Genomic DNA, 19175 nt, shown 5'->3' on the forward strand with positions numbered 1-19175 from the left:
GTACCACAGTTTATCCATTCACCTATTGAAGGACATCTTGGTTGCTTCCAAGTTTTGGCAATTATGATTAAGGCTGCTATAAACATTTGTGTGCAAGTTTTTGTGTGGACATGAGTTTTCAGTTTCTTTGGGTAAGTACCAGGGAGCACATTGCTGGAGCAGGTACTAAGAGTATATTTAATTTTGTAAGAAACTACCAAGCTGTCTTCCAAAGTGGCTGTACCATTTCCTATTCCCACCAGCACTGAGCGAGAACTTCTGTTGCTCTACATCCTCACCAGCAACTAACAGGTGTTGCAAATGTTCTGGATTTTAGCCATTCTAATAGGTGTGTAATAGTATCTCATTCTTTGAATTTGCATTTCCCCGATGACATGTGACATGCAGCATCCTCTCATATGTTTATTTGTCATCTGCATATCTTATTAGGTGAGGTGTCTGTTCAGGTATTTGGCCCATTTTTTTAATTGCATTGTTTGATTCTTTATTGTTAACTTTGAGTACTTTGTATATTTTGGATAACAGTTGTGGAGATAAAGCAACTACATCTTGAATGCTAATTTGCCATGTTGACTTTTGATTAACCCTGGTTCCAAAGAAGGCCTCTTAAGATTCCAGTTTATCTATTGCTCCCTATATAAGAGTGTGTAAATCCTGCCTTTAGGTCAAAACAACCTTCATGTCATCGTACTTCCAGTTGTCCTACACATCTCTTCTGAATCACGTATTTCCCTTCCTATGGTATGCCCCTCTGGGTCTAGGGGAAAAAGGCATGGGATCAACCATCTGGTCTCGTTGCCACCGAGGCACAACATGGCTACATGGTTTCTAGGTCCCTATTAAATGTTTCTTTCTAAGAAACTGGATTTGTCAACCACTTTCTTCTGCCCATTCAGCTTCCTTGGACTTTGGGGTCGGTTTGCATAGATGTGCCCACTGCAAAACAAAAGTCTTTTATCAGTTATGTCTTTTACAAATATTTTCTAACAGTGTATGTCTTGCCTTCTCATTCTCTTGAACAACAGGTTTTTTTTTTTTTTCTAAAACTTGGCAAGCTGGTCTTAAAATTTACATAATTGGTCAAAAAAATCGGAACACTTAAAAAGAAAAAAGAAGGAGGATTTACTGTATCAATATCAAGATAAATCTATGGTAAACAAGATATACTGGTATTGATACAGGAATGGATAAATAGATAAATGAATAAAATAGAGGCTCTGGAAATAGGCATACACACCTTGACTTATGAAAGACAGACTGCAGAACTGTGGATAAAGACAGACTTTTAAATAAATTATTTCAATTCCCAGATGGCTATCCATATGGTCAAATATGCTTTTCTATTCACAAAAATCAATTCCAAGTAGATTTAAAACCTCAATATGATGAGCAAAATTATAAAGTTTTTAGAAGAGAATACTGGAAAAATTGTCATAGATTTCAGATCAATAAAGACATTAAAAGAGACATAAAGTGCACAAACTCTAAAGGAAAAAATTAGACCATAGTAATATTTAATTATTCTGTTTATTATCATTAAATATACCATGAGGAAATTAACAAGATTACCTACTGTATTATTTGGGTTCTCTAGAGAAATAGAATCAATATGAGATGTATGTGTCTGTATAATATACCATGTATATATGAGATATATACACACACACACACACACATACAATAAGGAATTGGCTCATGTGATTCCCAGTGTCTCAGAAGTCCCAAGATCTGCAGTCAGCAAGCTGGAGATTGAGAAGAGCCAAGGGTATCGTTCCAGTGCAAGTCCAAAGGCCTAAGAACCAGCAGAGGTGACGGTATAAATTCTAGTCTAAATCCAAGTCAGGAAAAGGAGAAGACCAATGTTCCAGCTGAAGATAGTCTGACAGAGAGAGTGAATGCTCCCTCTCTCAATCTTTTTATTCCATTCAGGCCTTCAACAGATTAAATGAGGCTTCACCCACATTGGTGAAGGCAGTTTGCCTTACTCAGTCTACCCATTTGAATGTTCATCTCACTGAAAAACACCTTCACAGTCACACCCAGGATAACGTTATAAACCAAAGATCTTTGCACCTTGTGGCCCAATCAAATTGACATACAAAATTAACCATCACAGTACAGAGTGGTAGAAGATATTCACAATACACAGAAACCAGAAGATTCATATTCAGAATATATAAAGGTCTCTTACAAATTAACTTTAAAAATACAGACAACGAAATAGAAAACTTGGAAAATGATTTCACAATAGAGGGTGTCAAAATGGTCAGTAAATGTTTGAGAAGGGGCTCAACCTCATTAGTAGTTCAGGAAATTTAAAATTGAACCACAATGAGAGAATGATGGTGAGATGAAATCACAAATGTGTCACCTGTGTCAGTCTCCTGATGCTTTTTAAATCCTAGGGCTCTTGTTCCTTATAATTTAATTAATAAGTATCATAGGTAGGTATGTAGGACTTCACTGAGACACATCCATATACCTAGAGATGTATAATAGATTGAGTAACTTTATTTACATCATGATTTCTAATTTTAAAATAATTTTTAAGAAGTCGGTAGTCAAGTGGCCCAGACTAAAGCTATGCTAAGAAAAATGCCTCTCGAATTTAATATGCATGTGAGCTACTTGGAAATCTTGTTGACATGCAGTTTGTGATTGACACTGTAAGTCTAGAGTGAAACCTGTTATTTTGCATCTAACAAGCTCCCAGGTTGCCTATGGCACAGGTGAAGTGATGCAGCTACTGCCAGCTGATGGGCCATGCTTTGAGAAGATGCTAAGGGGTTTCCCTTGGCTACCCCAGCAGAGGGTAATTGCAGACAGCTGAATGTGGCCAAAGGTTTTTGGCCAAAGGTAATTGCAGACAGCTGATGGGCCATGCTTTGAGAAGATGCTAAGGGGTTTCCCTAGGCTACCCCAGCAGAGGGTAATTGCAGACAGCTGAATGTGGCCAAAGGTTTATAAGCACTCAAGGAACCCCCCCCCCCCCCCCCCCCCCCCCCCCACCGCTAGCTCCTTGCCATTTCTTGTTCCCTATGTTGTGTCTTGGAGTCTGGAGCAACGAAGACCTCTGTGCTCTTAGGTAGGTCCTTTCTCTTTTCTTTATTGTTTTGGAATTCTTCTGGATTCAACCCAGGTATGCATAAGAAATATCTTCAGAGGTGGTGATTTAAAGTGATAAGATTACTTTCTAAAACACTGCTGTGTAAAAAGCTGAGATTTTTTTTTTCTCCCTGATTATAAACCAACAGGTAGGGCTGCCTGTTTCTAATTACTCAGTTAGGAAAAACTTACCCTTTCTGGTCACATAAACTGTGCTCTAAGTATTTTCTTTCTCTATAAGCCAATTTGAAGGTTCTCCAGTTTATCTTGTGCCATTATCCCTCTTCTAATGTGAGACCCATTTTTCTAACATAACTGGGGCTCCTATAATTTGAGAGAACCAGGGAAAGGAAGGACTACCTTAGAGATCTCTGGGTTTCTGGGGAGGGTTACAGGCTCTCTTGGCCCATCCATGGTGCTGGAGAGATAGAATGAAAATTATATAGAGAGTAAGCAGCTGAATTTGGTTGAGTTCTAATTGCTTCCTCTATATACTGAAGTTTGGGAAACAGTTGAGCCCCAGCATTGTACTTGTTAGCTGCATGAACTTGGGCAAGTTACTTTTGAAGTCTCTCTAATTTTGGCTGCCAGGAAAAAATTACTAGGAATGTATAGTGTCTTAAAATAAGATGATGAGAGGCCCAGTGAAATGAAAACACTCAAATCTTAGTGCTGGAATTACCCTGAGGTAATAAGGAGATAGCTGTTTGGTTCAGTGTGCCAGAGTGATGTCGGCTGTGTCTAATGTCAGTGTGAGAGGTTTGCCAAATAAAGCAGCCTATGGCCTTTCTCCTGTTTCTGTAACCATGCACTGGTTCTCTTCCACCTTTACATTAGAATACTGGTTCTCAGTGGGTGGTTTTGCCCTCCAGGGGACATTTGGCAATATTTAGAGGGATTTTTGGCTGTCACAACAGCATTTGCCACTGGTAGCTAGTGGATAGTGGTCAAGAATGCTACTACACATTCTGCAATGTATAGCTAATAACAACAAAATCTCTTTGGTTATAGATTTCTATAGGGCTGAGTTGAGAAACCCAGCCTCGTGTTTTACTTCAGCTTAGAAGCACTTTAAGGCATGTGTTTGTGAGACCCCTTTTCTAAGCAAAACTAGTGCCAGACCTGAAACCAGCTGAAACCACTGCTACGTTTCATATAATCTTGATTTCTAACAACCGAAGCTAAAGACCACCTCCTTGCAGGGGTCTCAGAGTGAATAAGGTTTGTGGGGGGCTACCCAGTATCAAACCTCAAACCTGTGATTACCTTTCTCATAATCAGACTTGGCTTCTCTGTTATACCTGAGTTTGATCTTTCTTTGAGATTTCAATGCCTTAATGTCTTTTTTGTATATGGGTCTAACTTTCTCTATTACCATTCCCTGAGACCAAAATTAGGGTACATAGTTAAGGATGGGATTGAGACCTAAGTGTACTTTAGTCACATTAGACAAGTCTAGGGAAACTTAGGGAGTAAAATGAGTTAAAAACCTAGCGCCTGTAGGCCGGTTGCAGTGGCTCATGCCTGTAATCTCAGCACTATGGGAGGCCGAGGCAGGCAGATCACTTGAGGTCAGGAGTTTGAGACCAGCCTGACCAACATGGCGAAACCCCGTCTCTACTAAACAAAAAAATACAAAAATTAGTCGGGCATGGTGGTGGACGCCTGTAATCCCGACTACTCAGGAGGCTGAGGCAGGAGAATCGCTTAAACCCGAGAGGCGGAGGTTACAGTGAGCCGAGATCGCGCCATTGCACTCAAGCCTGGGCGACAGAGCGAGACTCTATCTCAGAAAAAAAAAAAAAAAAAAAAACCTAGTGCCTGTAATCTCAGCACTTTGGGAGGCCTAGGCAGGAAGATTGCTTGAGCTCAGGAGTTCAAGACCAGACTGGGCAACGTGGTGAAACCCCATCTCTACTAAAAATGCAAAAATTAGCCAGGTGTGGTGGTGCATGCCTGTAGTTCCAGCTACTCCAGAGGCTGAGGCAGAAGAATCACTTGAACCCAGGAGGTGGAGGTTGCAGTGAGCTGAGGTCTCACCACTGCACTCCAGCCTGGACGACAGAGGGAGACTCCATCTTTCAAAACAAAACCTAGCTCCTGCTCTGAGAGTACTACCAATCTATTTTTTTATGGCATTTTTGTAACTGTGGTCTAGCCATAATGCTTGGCACACAGAAAGTCTTCCATCCTTGCACTGGAAAGCATTAGTTATATAAAAATTGAATGAATGGCTATGTGAAAGAAATCTGGCCTCTCGTCTATCCTTCTCTTCACATGTTTTTATCTGCTTTTATTCAGTGGTCATCTTGCAGCTCTGAATGTTGGTACCTCTCAGACCAGTTCCCAAACTTTGTATATGTAAGTCATCTTGTTATTAAAATGCAAACTGGGTCAATAGGTTAGAGATGGGATCTGGAACTCAATATTTCTAATGAGTTCTAAGGTGACGTTGATGTTACCGATTTGTGGACTAGAATTTGATTAGTAAGGCTTTAGACAAATTACCGACTAGCATTATTAATAGAGAATAGAGAACAATTAACTGAAACCTGAGTCAGGCACTTACTGTTATTCTAATTCTCACTCTTTCACTCCTACCTCTCCTAAGACACAGATGTTCAGTGGACAAAGAAGACGCTGTTTAGACTGCAGCAATGACTGAGTTGACTACTGATGGCCTAGATCACTGTCTGATTGGTATTAGGGCCAGCCACGTTATGTACCAGACTTAAGATTCTTCAAGTAATTTAATGGTTTGAGCATTTCATTTCTTATCTGGAAAATGAAGAGATTATCTGTCCTATCTCAGGTTTTCTTTGTTAGACTCAATAACAAGAACATAGGCTGGGTGCCATGGCTCACACCTGTAATCCCAGCACTTTGGGAGGCTGAGGTGGCGTGGATCACCTGAGGTCAGGAGTTTGAGACCAGCCTGGTGAAACCCTATCTTTGCTAAAAATACAAAAATTAGCTGGGTGTGGTGGCGCATGCCTGTAGTCCTAGCTACTCAGGAGGCTGAGACAGGAGAATCACTTGAACCCAGGAGGTGGAGGTTGCAGTGAGCCAAGATCCTGCCACTGCACTCCAGCCTGGGTGACAAAGCAAGACTCTGTCTCAAAAAAAAAAAAAAAAAAAAGGATGTGGTGAAATTTGACCTAGGAATTGGTGCATAAACAGCGGAGCTTCTTATTTAATGTGGTGACAATAAATGTGGGAATCCCCATGGGAACAGGCTTGTGGTCTAACATATTAACCCCTCAATGACAGCCTGGCCCCGAAAGCTTTGCTTTTTAAGATAAATATATCTATCCTTGGGATACAAACAGAAAATACATAGGCTACAGCTCCTTTCTTAGTCTGAATAAAAGGAGGGACTTGATAGTAATTACAATTCCCATTTTGACATGGACCAAGAAGGACATTGTACCATAGTCGTGCTGCTATGAGGTAAGTGGATTGCAGATTTTTTTTCATCTTCCCCCTAAACTTCACTTCTGCAGCTGTCATCACTGTATTTACTATCAGTATCTATCAACTTTCTTATATGAATAACTTATGCTATTAATCGCTCTAGGAAAATGGTTTCTCAAAATTCTAAATGCTGAGTTCCATGTGTATTTGTGTCTCTGTTCTTCTAGCTGTCCCAATAAGCATGTGTCAAGTTGGTAACCTCAGGTTTCTAGGCCAAATAAGGCTAATTCTAAGCCAAACATTTTACAGAAGACAGAGTTCTGTAGATCTTTGGATACTGCCAACTGTCCTGAGATTAAAACCTGGGTCAATGTCTTATATGGTTGGACTAGTCACTTATTTAATTAAAATTCATATTGAAGACCAAATACATGCCATATGGGGATAAAGAGATGAAGATGTTTCACGACCCGCCCCCCCACCCCGCCCAGGGGTGGGGAGACATAATGGTAAAATGTGAAACATCCCTGTGTGCCTGGTATTGTAAAAATATTCCTAGGGTATAGCCACAGCTTCTTCAGGTTAATATGAGAAGATTGGACTCCGTAACCTAATCTTTTATATAGTATTAAATTCTGATCCAGGTTGAGTTTAATTGATACTGAGGATGGATGGATGGAGATCTATCACTATGGAAGGAATTGGTGGTGGTAGTGTCTTATATAAAGACCATTAAATTGTTTTTACCTTAATAAACATTAATTGAGCATTTAAGTTCTAGGCAGTGTTCCAAGATCTTTTATATGCCTTCTTTCATTTAATCATCACAGAACCCTAAAAGGTAGATAATAATGACTACGCTCACTCTAAATATGAATAAATGGTTGCAAAGAAATTAAATAACCAACTAACCTCTTTATGGATTTTTGCAGCTATGTAACAGAGCAGCACAGCAGCCACCACCCTCAAGGGGCTTTTGAGCACATGAAGTGTGGCCAATTTGAATTGTGCTACAAATACAAAACATGCATCAGTTCCAGAAAATTAGTATAAGGAATGTAATCTCAATTTTTGTTTTGTTACATGTTAATGATCATATTTGGGTTATATTAGCTTAGATGAAATATATTTTAAACTATACCTGCTTTTTTAAATTTTAATTTTAATGTCTTTTTTTGAGATGGGGGTCTCACTCTGTTGCCTAGGCTGGAGTGCAGTGGCATGGTCTCGACTCACTGCAGCCTCTGCCTCCTGGGCTCAAGCAATTCTCCCACCTCAGTCTCCCGAGTAGCTGGGATTACAGGGGTGCACCACCACAGTTGGATAATTTTTGCATTTTTAGTAGAGATGGGGTTTCACCATGTTGGCCAGGGTGGTCTTGAACTCCTGACCTCAGGTGATCACCTGCCTCGGCCTCCCAGAATGCTGGGATTACAGGCATGAGCCACTGTGCCTGGCCTATACCTGCTTATTTTTGAACATGGCTAATAGGAGACTGAATGCTACCCATGTAGCTTGTGTTATATTTGTCTGTCAGCACTGATAGTGTAATGTCTTGAGATGAAGTATGCTACCATATTACTTTTTGGATTTTTTTTTTCTATTTTTCTTTTTTTTAGCAATAACTGCAATGTGCTCTGATAATTGGTTGTTAGTCAGAATGAAAATAAGGCCTTTTGATAATAACACAGAAATTAGAATTGGCGACATACACCTGGGAGATAACTGTCCTGTAACAAGACTGTTGTCATTTAACTACGAGTTTTCTTATCCTGTCACTTCTTGTGGGATCAAGAAAATTGTAAGGGCCATGATGCTTTTCCCTAAAACATATACTGAATTTTTTTTTTCAGGGCTAAATAGTATCAAAAGTTCCTTCCTAATTAAAATTTTCAAGCATCTTCTTATCTCTTGCAGTGATCAATTGTTAGATAGGACCAGGTGCTTATCTACTTAATTGGGACATTTCATTTAAGGGACTTTAAAAAGGTCATAAGGGGCTGGGTGTGGTGGCTCACACCTGTAATCCCACCATTTTGGGAGGCTGAGGCGGGTGGATCACCTGAAGTCAGGAGTTTGAGACCAACCTGGTCAACACGGTTAAACCCAGTCTCTGCTAAAAATACCAAATTTAGCTGGATGTGGTGGCAGGTACCTGTAATCCCAGCCATTTGGGAGGCTGAGGCAGGAGAATCGCTTGAACCTGGGAGGCAGAGGTTGCAGTGAGCTGAGATGGTGCCATTGCACTCCAGCCTGGGTGATGAGTGAAACTGTCTCAAAGTCATAAGGTATGGCCTGTGCCTTCTCAATTTTATTATCTCCATCTGCTGTCAGATTTTAATAGCTGGGAACATTGTTTATGAATATATGCAATTGGACTATTTTGGAAAAAGTACATATACTTTAAAACAGACCCAGAGACAATTATTTTCTCCTATCCCCCATCTGGTATTAGAGATGGGGGTAAAGAAGTTGAAGGACCAGGAGAAAAAGGAGAATAAAGTATTTCTCATGAGGTCTACTATTTTCTGTTAAATTAATGTAAAATGACATTTCCAGATTTTCCTAAAACAGACTCTATTGAGATCATTAAGCCACCAAAATAATTTAATGCCTTCTAGTATTAAAACTCTCAATTGTTTCAGATGTTCCAAACAAATGATGACGCCATATTATCAGAGATCAGTTACAGACCAAGGTTGCATACTGCCTATGAATTTCCAGTGGTTTGCTTTGTGAAGAGGTATGTGTAGCTACTTCCCTTACACATTGTTAAATTTATTATTTGGTTGATAGATGTTTCGGTTAAGAATGCAGCTATAAAAATGCCCTGGAGGGATGCGTATGGCACAAATTTCGAAAGTTTCTCTAATTCTAAGGAAAATGTTCAAATGTACAGAATTGAAAGAATTTATATATAATACCTAGATTCTACCATTTTGCTAAACTTTGTTACACAATCATTTCCCCATCTATCAATTTTGATGCACTTCCAATTGAAGACATGAGTACACTTTTCCCTAAGTGCTTCAGCATGCATATCATGAATTAAGGATCAATAATTTATTTGAAGAAAAACTCACAAGCAATTAATATATAAATGTTGCACAAGTTAATGCATTTGTCAACTGAGCTTTATGTTTAACATAAAACCCTATCGCCATGCGTAAGATTGATTGCTGCAGAAAGTGGATCTTCCCAGTTGGTTCCTGCGGCCACGCCTCACTGTTCTTGCCTCTTCTACAACTTTGTAGAAATAGAATCGCAGCGTGTATGCTTTGTGTCTAGCTTATTTCATTCAGCAGAATGTTTGAAACTCGTTTATGTTGTATATTCCAGCAGCTTGTTTCCTTATACTGCCGAGTGGTATATTTCATTAGATACGTATTATTTGATGAAGATTTGTGCTGTTTTCAGTCTCTGGCTATTATGAATAAATGTGCTATTACCATATGTTTGTATGTCTTTGGGTGTATGTTTTTGTTTCCTTTAAATACCTAAGAATGGGACTGCTTGATCATAGGGAGAGTTTTTGTTTAGTTTTGTAAGAAATGATGCATATTTTCCCAAAATAAGATGTCTTTTTTGGCACTAATACGAGGAATGTATGAGAGTCCAGTGGTTTCACCCTCTGATGTCAGTTTCTTATTCTAACCATCTGAATAGGTGCATAGTCATATTTAATTTGCATTTTCTGATAACTAGTTATTAGTGCTCATTGGCCATTTGTATGTCTCTTGTGAGCCACGTCTTTGTTCATTTTTACTCTGCATCATCTGTCTTAAGTTGTAAGTGGTCTTCATATCTCAAAGACCAGGACTTTGTCAGATGTATTTCGCCCCAGTCCCCACATTGCTTATTCATTTTCTTAATGTGTTTTTTGATAAGCAGACATCTTTAATTTTGGAGTTTAATTTATAGACTCTTCCTTCTAGTTATTGCTTTCTGTTCTGTCGTAAAATTCCTTGCTACTGCCAAGTCTTATTTTCTTCTAAAAGTTTTATGGTTTTGAATATATTTGGGTTTATAATCCATCTGAACTTAATTTTTGCCTGTAGTGTAAGGAAGGTCAAGATTCTTCCATCTCCATAGGGACATCCTGTTGATACAGTACTATTAACTGAAATGAAATTTCTTTCATCCTTGAATTGCTCTGACTCTTTCATTATATCAATGACCTTATAAGCTTGGATTTCTCTGGGCTCTTATTTATGTCTTAATGATCTATTTGATCTTTATCTTGACTACTTAAGTTCATTTGCAACTTAGCAATGCCATTTTCAGTTGTTCAGGATGATTTCAAACAAATTCTCACTATATCCTTATACTTCTTGAGGGGTGGAAAAGGTCAGACAAAATTAAGGCACCCTGCAAGGAATGACTTGAAATCAGCTTTTAAAAGGAACCTCTGTTCTTCAAACTTTGCCAGTCATCTCTAAACCTTTGCTGTCTAACATAGTAACCAGTAGCCACTGGTAATATTACATTTAAATTACTAAAATTAAAACAACAAAAAATTGAGTTGTACGAGCTATTGTTTCGAGTGCCCAGTAGTGGCATGTGGTTAGTGGTAACGTTTGCACAGTGTAGACTTAGAATTTTCTGTAATAAAGATTTACTAACGGACAGTGTTGCTACATCAGAATAAACACAATTGTTAACCAGACAGTAGCTAAATATCATAAACATTCATGTTGATCTTAAAGTGGTTCTAACCTTTATTTTTAATTTTCTAAATTTTAACTCTTATTTTAGATCCAGGGAGTACATATATAGGTTTGTTACATAAGTACATTGCATGATTCTGAGGTTTGAGATACTATTGACCCTGCTATCCAGGTACTGGGCCTGTCAGGGAAGGAAAGATTTAACAGTGGGAATGAACACTACAGCTCCTAAAGTAGGATAGCGAAGGGTTGAGATGATAGCTAAAGGTGGTGGAATCTAACTGCTTTTTAGCCTTGGAATGGGTGTCTCCCTCTCTTGCCTGGCTAAGATTTTGGTGGTAGTCTTTGGCTTTTTAAATAACATGCTTCCCTGACCATGAGGAATTTTTACAAATTGGTATGAGTCTCCCATACTTCCTGGAACGGGGTAGAAAATGTACCTCTGTTGTACCCTCTTTTAATCTGAGAAAGTATGTTTGTTCTTCCAGCCCCCAATGTCTTCTCAACCTCTCTGTCTATAATATTAGCTGCTCTATTGTTACAGTCACCTCCTATCCTCTTCCACTTAATTGACCCAGGGGTTAGCACCTGACTTGGACAATGCCAATTAGTTTTTCAAACAGCCTTTGTAAACTTGTCAGCCTCTAAGCAGGTAAAGGGTATGATATTTAAAAAAAAAAAAAAAGATGATCCCAGCAATTTAGGAGGCCAAGGCAGGCAGATCACTTGAGGCTAGGAGTTCAAAACCAGCCTAACCAATGTGGTGAAACTCTGTCTCTACTAAAAATACAAAAATTAGCCAGGCATGATGGCACATGCCCATAATCCGAGTAACTTGGGAGGCTGAGGCAGGAGAATCACTTGAACCTGGGAGGTGGAGTTTGCAGTGAGCTGAGATAGAGCCACTGCACTCCAGCCTGGGTGACAGAGTGAGATTGTCTTTAAAAAAAAAAAAAAGCCATTAGTCTCCTCCTTTTGGATCATGGAAAGAAGTGGTACTTATGGTAATGGAGTCAAGGCAATGAGCATGTAAACGTGGTGATAAGTTACATGTCATTTAAATTCCTACTTCTGATTCCTGAGATCTAGCTGCCTTTTTGCAGTTGATATTGTCATATTCACCTTTTAATTATTAGATAGTCTAAACTTGCAGAGAGTAATTTTGTAGTCACTTTTTTTTTTTTTTTTTTTTGAGATGGAGTCTCACTCTGTTGCCCAGGCTGGAGTGCAGTGGTGCAATCTCAGCTCACTGCAACCTCCATTTCCTGGGTTCAAATGATTCTCCTGCCTCAGCCTCCAGAGTAGCTGGGATGACAGGTGTGCCCCACCATGCCAGACTAATTTTTATATTTTTAGTAGAGATGAAGTTTCACCATGTTGGCCAGGCTCGTCTCGAATGCCTGACCTCAGGTGATCCACCTGCCTTGGCCTCCCAAAGTGCTGTGATTACAGGAATGAGCCACTGCACCTGGCGTGTAATCACTGCTTTTATGCAATGTAAATTTTTCCTCAATGCTTGACAGCATCTTGAAGGTCATTTTCTGGCTATTAGACTTGTGAAGCCCAGTGGAATATGACTTAATACTAGATTTTCATACTTAGTTTTCTTCCTTCCCTTCTTTCCAGTTCCAGCTATGCTGGGGTTTGAGTTTTGGAATAGATTCTTAAATGTGATCTTTTTGTGGTTTTAAAATCTATTCTCTTCCCCTACTTTTCTTGTGTTTGCTGGGATAGGGTAATGGTATTAAGACATGAAAAGAGAAAATATCTCTTTGCTGAAATGGTTGTAGGGGTCTTTTGGCCAACACTGAGCATAGATGCTTTCTCCGTGGTGGGTCCAAATGCCGGTCTTCCTCACTTAATGACTTTTTGAATGAGTCTATCACGAACATCAGATTTGATCCTTGGATTTCTCACTTGGTGCTGGGCGTCTTAAGGGGAATCTTAGCAGATGGGATCGAACTATATTGCCATCTATATAGGCATCCACTAAGCTCTAAAAAAAAATGGTTTCAATAGCAGATTATAGAAGTAAAGGCTATTATGCCTTATCTATTTGCAGTCCATTTTTCTCCCAGATCAAATAGGCCAGGACATATTAGCCCTTCTAAATTCAACAAGAGATATAGAAAATTTGAATGAGATTTTAGCCTCCCTTTACACACGCACTCTGAATCTGAATCATGCTCCTGGAACTGCCTACATGCTGGCTTTCGGAGATGAGCAAACCACATTACTTTTCCTTACATGCAGGGAAGGAAATACCAGCAGTGGGAATAAACACGCAACTCCCAAGATAGGATGGGGAAGGGTTGAGATGGTAGTTAAAGGTGGTGAAATCTAACTCCTTTTTAACCTTGGAAGGGTGGGGGGGGACTATGTTTCTATTTCCTGCCTAAGATTTTGGCGGTAGAATCTTTTTGCATACCTATGGGTCTCTGTTTTCAATTTCTAATCTTGGGATATGTGCGTGGCTTGGCTTGGTTGAGTCATAGTCCATTCAGCATAGATAGAATGTTTGTCACATCTAACAATCATTTTGCTTTTCAAAACTTTTATTGACCCTGGAGCCTCAAAGTCAAGTCAAGGATCAATTCTGGATCAATAAGTACCATCCTATTCAAGGTTCTGTTACAAACTCTTTATTTAGATTTACTGAGCTACTTTGCCTTTCCTCCACAAGTCAGTTATTTTGAGTTATCACTTATAACAAACCTATCTAATACATATTTTTCCCACAAAAAATCTGTACAGCTATTAATCCTGTGCTTTGCTTTTGTTTGCTCTGCATTTAGGCTTAAATTCCCATCTGTGATGCATTTTGGAATGAGTGGGTTTGATGCCAACACCTTGAAAGAAATCCCTCAAAAAACAAAAGGACAAGAGTCACCAGCTCCCACACAAAGTAAAACATGGACACCTAATTTTAATAGTGTTAATAAGGTGAGAATATTAAGGTTGTTTATTTTATAGTTAACCACAATTTGTTAAATATAACTTCAAGGAAGGCAATAATGTAAATTCCTATTTGAATGCTGCATGCTGAAATTGCTCTGGTTTTAATATGAACCCTGTAGAATTAGGTACCATAGTCTGTACTTGGATACAGTTATAATTTTCTTGTTGCACATAAACATGAATAGGTTCCATACTGGTCAGTTTCCTTACCTATTCTCTCAGGTACTAAACTGTTCATTTTCAATATAGCCTGTGACAAAATGAAATTGTCATAGAAGGCCCATACCAGATCTCTAATTTCATACTAATATTTGCAGAAAAACATGTCTATATACATATATGTGTATAAAATAAGTAGGCAGATAGGTAAACTAGGCTTAAATTCAGAGGAAGTCACTACATCTAATTAGCACTTTTCCTAAGATTAATACCTGTAGAAAACACTCTTTTTAATCAGGATTTTTCCACTGAGCTTATTTTAAAAGGGTGCCAGAAAACTTGTGCATACTGACAATAGCCTTGAAGTTGACATTTCATAAAGAAATAAGCTTTGTTCTAGAGATCCAAAAACCACTTAAAATCAAAGTTGAAATGTATGATGTAATTACTTGATAGTCTCAGAAAGGCAGCGATCTAGCCAACACATAGATGCTAATCACTTCTAATAGCATAATATCTAATGGTTATATTTGATATAGCTGGTTAATTCCATAGATTACATTTTAGGGTAGAAATGTAATTTTTTTTTTCCACATTACTTCTAATTGAGCACCCATGAGTTCTCTGAACATGTTTTCTTTTTAGGTAAGGTTATATTTAAGCAGCTCTTAACTGCTTTTCCCCCCTATCCTACAGGAGCAACTATCTAAGAAGTCACTGTATCAATAATGCCTGTGTTATAACACCCTCTCCTCCCTAAAGCAAGGGAACAAGTGATACATCTTGTCTGAAAACCAGTTTCATCAATACTGTTGATGTGTCTGTACAAAGACGAGTAGCAACATCTGTTACCAGTTTCACTACATTTTGGAGTTTTGAATAACATATCTATACCATGATATTTACACTTTTTAATGAGTTAATTTGAAGTGAAATTGCCATTCTAACTCTGAAATCAAGTTCATACATAATAAAGCTTTCCCATACCCAGTGTGTGCTTTTCTGAATTAACATTCAGCATTTTTATGATTTAGTTGCTCACTTTAGTTTTACCCATTATGCTTAGTAACTGTGTCTCAGTGAAATATATTTAAGTCTCCCTCTTTTATAATGCACTCAAAGGAGGATTTTCCCATCAGCCCTTCATCTGTGGCTTTCTATACTGCTTTTTCCTTTTCTGTTTCCTGGTAATGTCTCATGAGGAAACATTGTAAACTTATTTTGACATTGTGCATTTCTTTCCTATTACCTTGATAAAGCAAGAATCTAGAAAAAAAGATTCCAATTGCTTTTTGGCCTAATTCTGAAAGTGTTGTAACCATATAGGGCCACAACTACACCATCACACCACCCTTCCCACCATCAGTGCTTTGGTGGAGATTTTCTCAGTGAACAAGATGACTTGCCCTTCCTTTTGAGGCTCCTAAATCGATTGGCAAAATGTCGAGTAGGGAGATCCAGCTATGAATCCCAAATAAGAATTCCCATTGCATGGAGGATGGCAAAGATAATAGTGTCAACCACTGGTTGGAACCAGCGTCTTTTTTTGTGTGTCAGGAAAGAAGGAAAGGTGCAGCAAGGAGAAAAGATGAAGCAAAATCAGCATTTGTTGTGAGTACTAGTCTCCCATGGAGGTCCCTCCTGATAGCCAATGCAAAGTGGGGGATGCATGCACCCCTCTGGAGCTGTAGGCAAAGACCCTGTTGCCTTACCACAGGGGGTAGGTATACCTATACTGATACCAGCCAAGTGCCATATGACACCCACACCTTAAGCAATACAGGGAATGTGCCTTGTGTACCCAGAACAGGGAAATGATTTCTTCTAATAAAGAACCTGGAACCAAGTGACAACTTGGCTCCCAGCTTCCATATAGCACAGTGTCCCAGGCCCAGTGAAAATCCCTTAGAGGGACGGCAGGCTCCACAATAGCTGCTTATCCCAACACAAAAGTGCTCAAAACTCAGATCATGCTGATCACAGCTTGGATCCCAGGTGGAAAGACATCTAATTCTTAATTTAAATTGCTTAGTGTATCTCTGGAAGTGAAGTCTTGTGCCTTTGAGTATACTGTACAAGAGTACAGGTGCCAAACTCATTCCAGGGAGACTGAACCAGGAAGTGCCACATACATGAGCAGGGATGCATGCACACAAATGATCTTTACTCAAAGCAAGGTCAGTCTTCTTCCATAGGGAAAACTGGTAGTTGGGGCAGAACATTCTTATGGCTAGATTTCTTGCTCCTGGGAGGGAGAGAAACTCATGGACACAAGAAAATGTGAAAAAGGTCTCTCTCCACCTCTTTAGACACAATTTATTTTTGCTAAATCTGAAAGTACCTCTCTTTCCCCTCTGGAAATGGGGATTTTTGTGCCAAGAGAATACAAAGACATTAAATTTGAGTCATCTAGAACTGCTAAATAACTTAGCTGAGCTGCTGGACTTGGTTGACTAACAGGTACCTAACTATGTCAATTTCCTGACCTTCAATCCTTCCCATGACAGCTGAAGCTGGAGAAGAGCTGGGATTGGTTGAAGGGACTGAATACTTTTGTTTTTGAAAGGAAAATGACAGTAAAATTTTGTCATCTGAATATATGTGATTCTTTTACTATTTTTATTTCTTTCCACCTTGAGTAAAATTAAAGATGCAGCATGACTTGTCCTGACCTTTCTTTTTTATTTTATTTTTGAGATGGAGTCTCGCTCTGTCACCCAGGCTGGGATTCAATGGGCATGATCTTGGCTCACTGCAACCTCTGCCTCCCAGGTTCAAATGATTCTCCCACCTCAGCCTCCTGAGTAGCTGGGATTACAGGCACCCATGATGCCTGGCTAATTTTTGTATGTTTGTAGAGATGGGATTTCACCATGTTGGCCAGGCTGGTCTTGAACTCCTCACCTCAGGTGATCCACCTCGGCCTCCCAAGGTACTGGGATTAGAGGGGTGAGCCACCATGTCAGGCCACTTGGCCTAATTTTTCATTTCGATAAAACCCTAGTAGATTTTTGACTACTCCTGGAAATATAAATCCCAATTAAAAGTTATTTTTGGGCTCTTATTAAAAAGTTAAAAAATTACAGATGCTTGCCAGGTTGCAGAGAAAAGGGAACAATTACATACTGCTGGTGGCAATGTAAATTAGCTCAGCATTGTGGAAAGCAGGGTGACAATTCCTCCAAGAACTTAGAGCTGTCATTCGACCCAGAAATCCCATAATTGGTTATATATCCAAAGGAATGTAAATCATTCTACCATAAAGACACATGTTTGTCCCAGCACTCTTCACAATAGCAAAGCCATGGAATCAATCTAAATGACCATCAATGGTAGACTGGGTACAGATAATATGGTGCATGTACACCATGGAATTCCATACAGCCATAAAAAAGAATGAGACATGTCCTTTGCAACAATATGGATGGAACTGGAGGCCATAATCGTATGTGAAATAATGCAGGAACAGAAAACCTAATACCACATATTCTCACCTATAAGTAGGAGCCAGAGCTCGAGTACACGTGGACACAAATAAGGGAACAACAGACACCAGGGCCTACGTGAGGGATGGAGGGTAGGAGGAGGGAGAGGATAGAACACTACCCACCAGTTACTATGCTTATTACCCGGGTGACTAATCTGTACACCAAGCCCCGTGACATGCAGTTTACCTATATAACAAACCTGCACGTGTACCCCTGAACCTAAAATTAAAAAATAGCCATCTGTTGCCCTCATTGCAATAGGATACGTGCATTTATTTAACAATCACTACAGTAATGAGGCAAGTACTCATTAACTCAACCTAAAAAGTCTCAATGTTGAATTCAATTGGCCAAAATCTCTACATGTCAGAATGAGGTTTTGATCCAGATGCTTTTGGTTTTAGACCTTAATTTTTGACATTTAATGTCTGATACTTTGAAAAATCTTAAGTTTTTAAAATTAACTTTTAATGTAGGTATTCACTAATTCCAATAATAATGATTTCAGGAATATACAGTGTATCAGAGGGAGATAAGATGGATAACAATCTGTCTTATTTTTGACAAGGATTTGCGCAGCTGTGAAATTGAAGAAACAGTGTCTCCGGGTTAAAGAATCTTATTAATTTCCTGGAGACGTAGTAACAGGCTGACCAGAAAGTTGATGAAAATTGTTTTTGACTTGAAAGGTTAGAGCCAAGGGTCCAGAGAAGTGGTACAATTGAGGATATATTTTGCAGGATATTAAAACATACAAATGGTTTGGACACAGAGTGTGAGAAACACGCTGGAATCAAGCACGTCTCCTGTGATTGGGGGCTATAAGTGGGTGACTTGTGGTGCTACTTAGATGGGAAAGATTTCTTTGGGAGTCAACACTTAATGTTTGTACAGGCTTAAAAATTTAGCATGTTTTAAGTTTAGCAGTTTTTCTGGTTTTCTTTCTATCTTGCGTTCTTCATCAGTATTCAGACGGGATTTTTGCTAATCACTCCAGAAAAGGCTGGACTCAAACTTAATGTGGTTAGGGGAGTTAGCAGGTTTTGTCCTCCTTAGTAGTTGTGACAAAATGTAGAATAAAGGCAAACTGAAAGTCAGTTCCATGGGTGCCCCGGTCAGAGAATGGGACAAAGTGGGGGGCACAGGTAGATGTCAGATGGGTATGATCAGAGATGGCCTCTACAACTGCTGGCACCCGAATAATCCTAACAAAGGAATTTAAGTAATGCAGCCTTCCCATTCCTTTGCCTCTAGCATATATAGTGTAACCTAGATAGCTACAGAGAAAACTGCCGTAATATTTATTGTTTAATTTTGATAAAGCTAATCAATTATTTCCACATATGAGTTCATTATGCTAAGATATGCTTTGGGTAACACAAAT

The 19175-nt window shown here is 39.1% G+C and overlaps 1 protein-coding gene across 1 annotated transcript; it reads left to right on the forward strand.

The window, feature by feature from the left end:
• The first annotated feature begins 8069 nt into the window (after positions 1-8069).
• On the forward strand, positions 8070-15275 carry OOSP4B (oocyte secreted protein family member 4B). Its single transcript, XM_030810129.1, is given in 5 exon segments — positions 8070-8111; positions 8114-8320; positions 9165-9262; positions 13982-14129; positions 15000-15275. Coding segments are annotated over 5 exon segments (528 nt in total). The 3' UTR covers positions 15033-15275.
• The last annotated feature ends 3900 nt before the right edge of the window (positions 15276-19175 follow it).

The sequence above is a fragment of the Nomascus leucogenys genome, chromosome 4, assembly GCF_006542625.1.
Source record: "Nomascus leucogenys isolate Asia chromosome 4, Asia_NLE_v1, whole genome shotgun sequence".
Lineage (NCBI taxonomy): Eukaryota > Metazoa > Chordata > Mammalia > Primates > Hylobatidae > Nomascus > Nomascus leucogenys.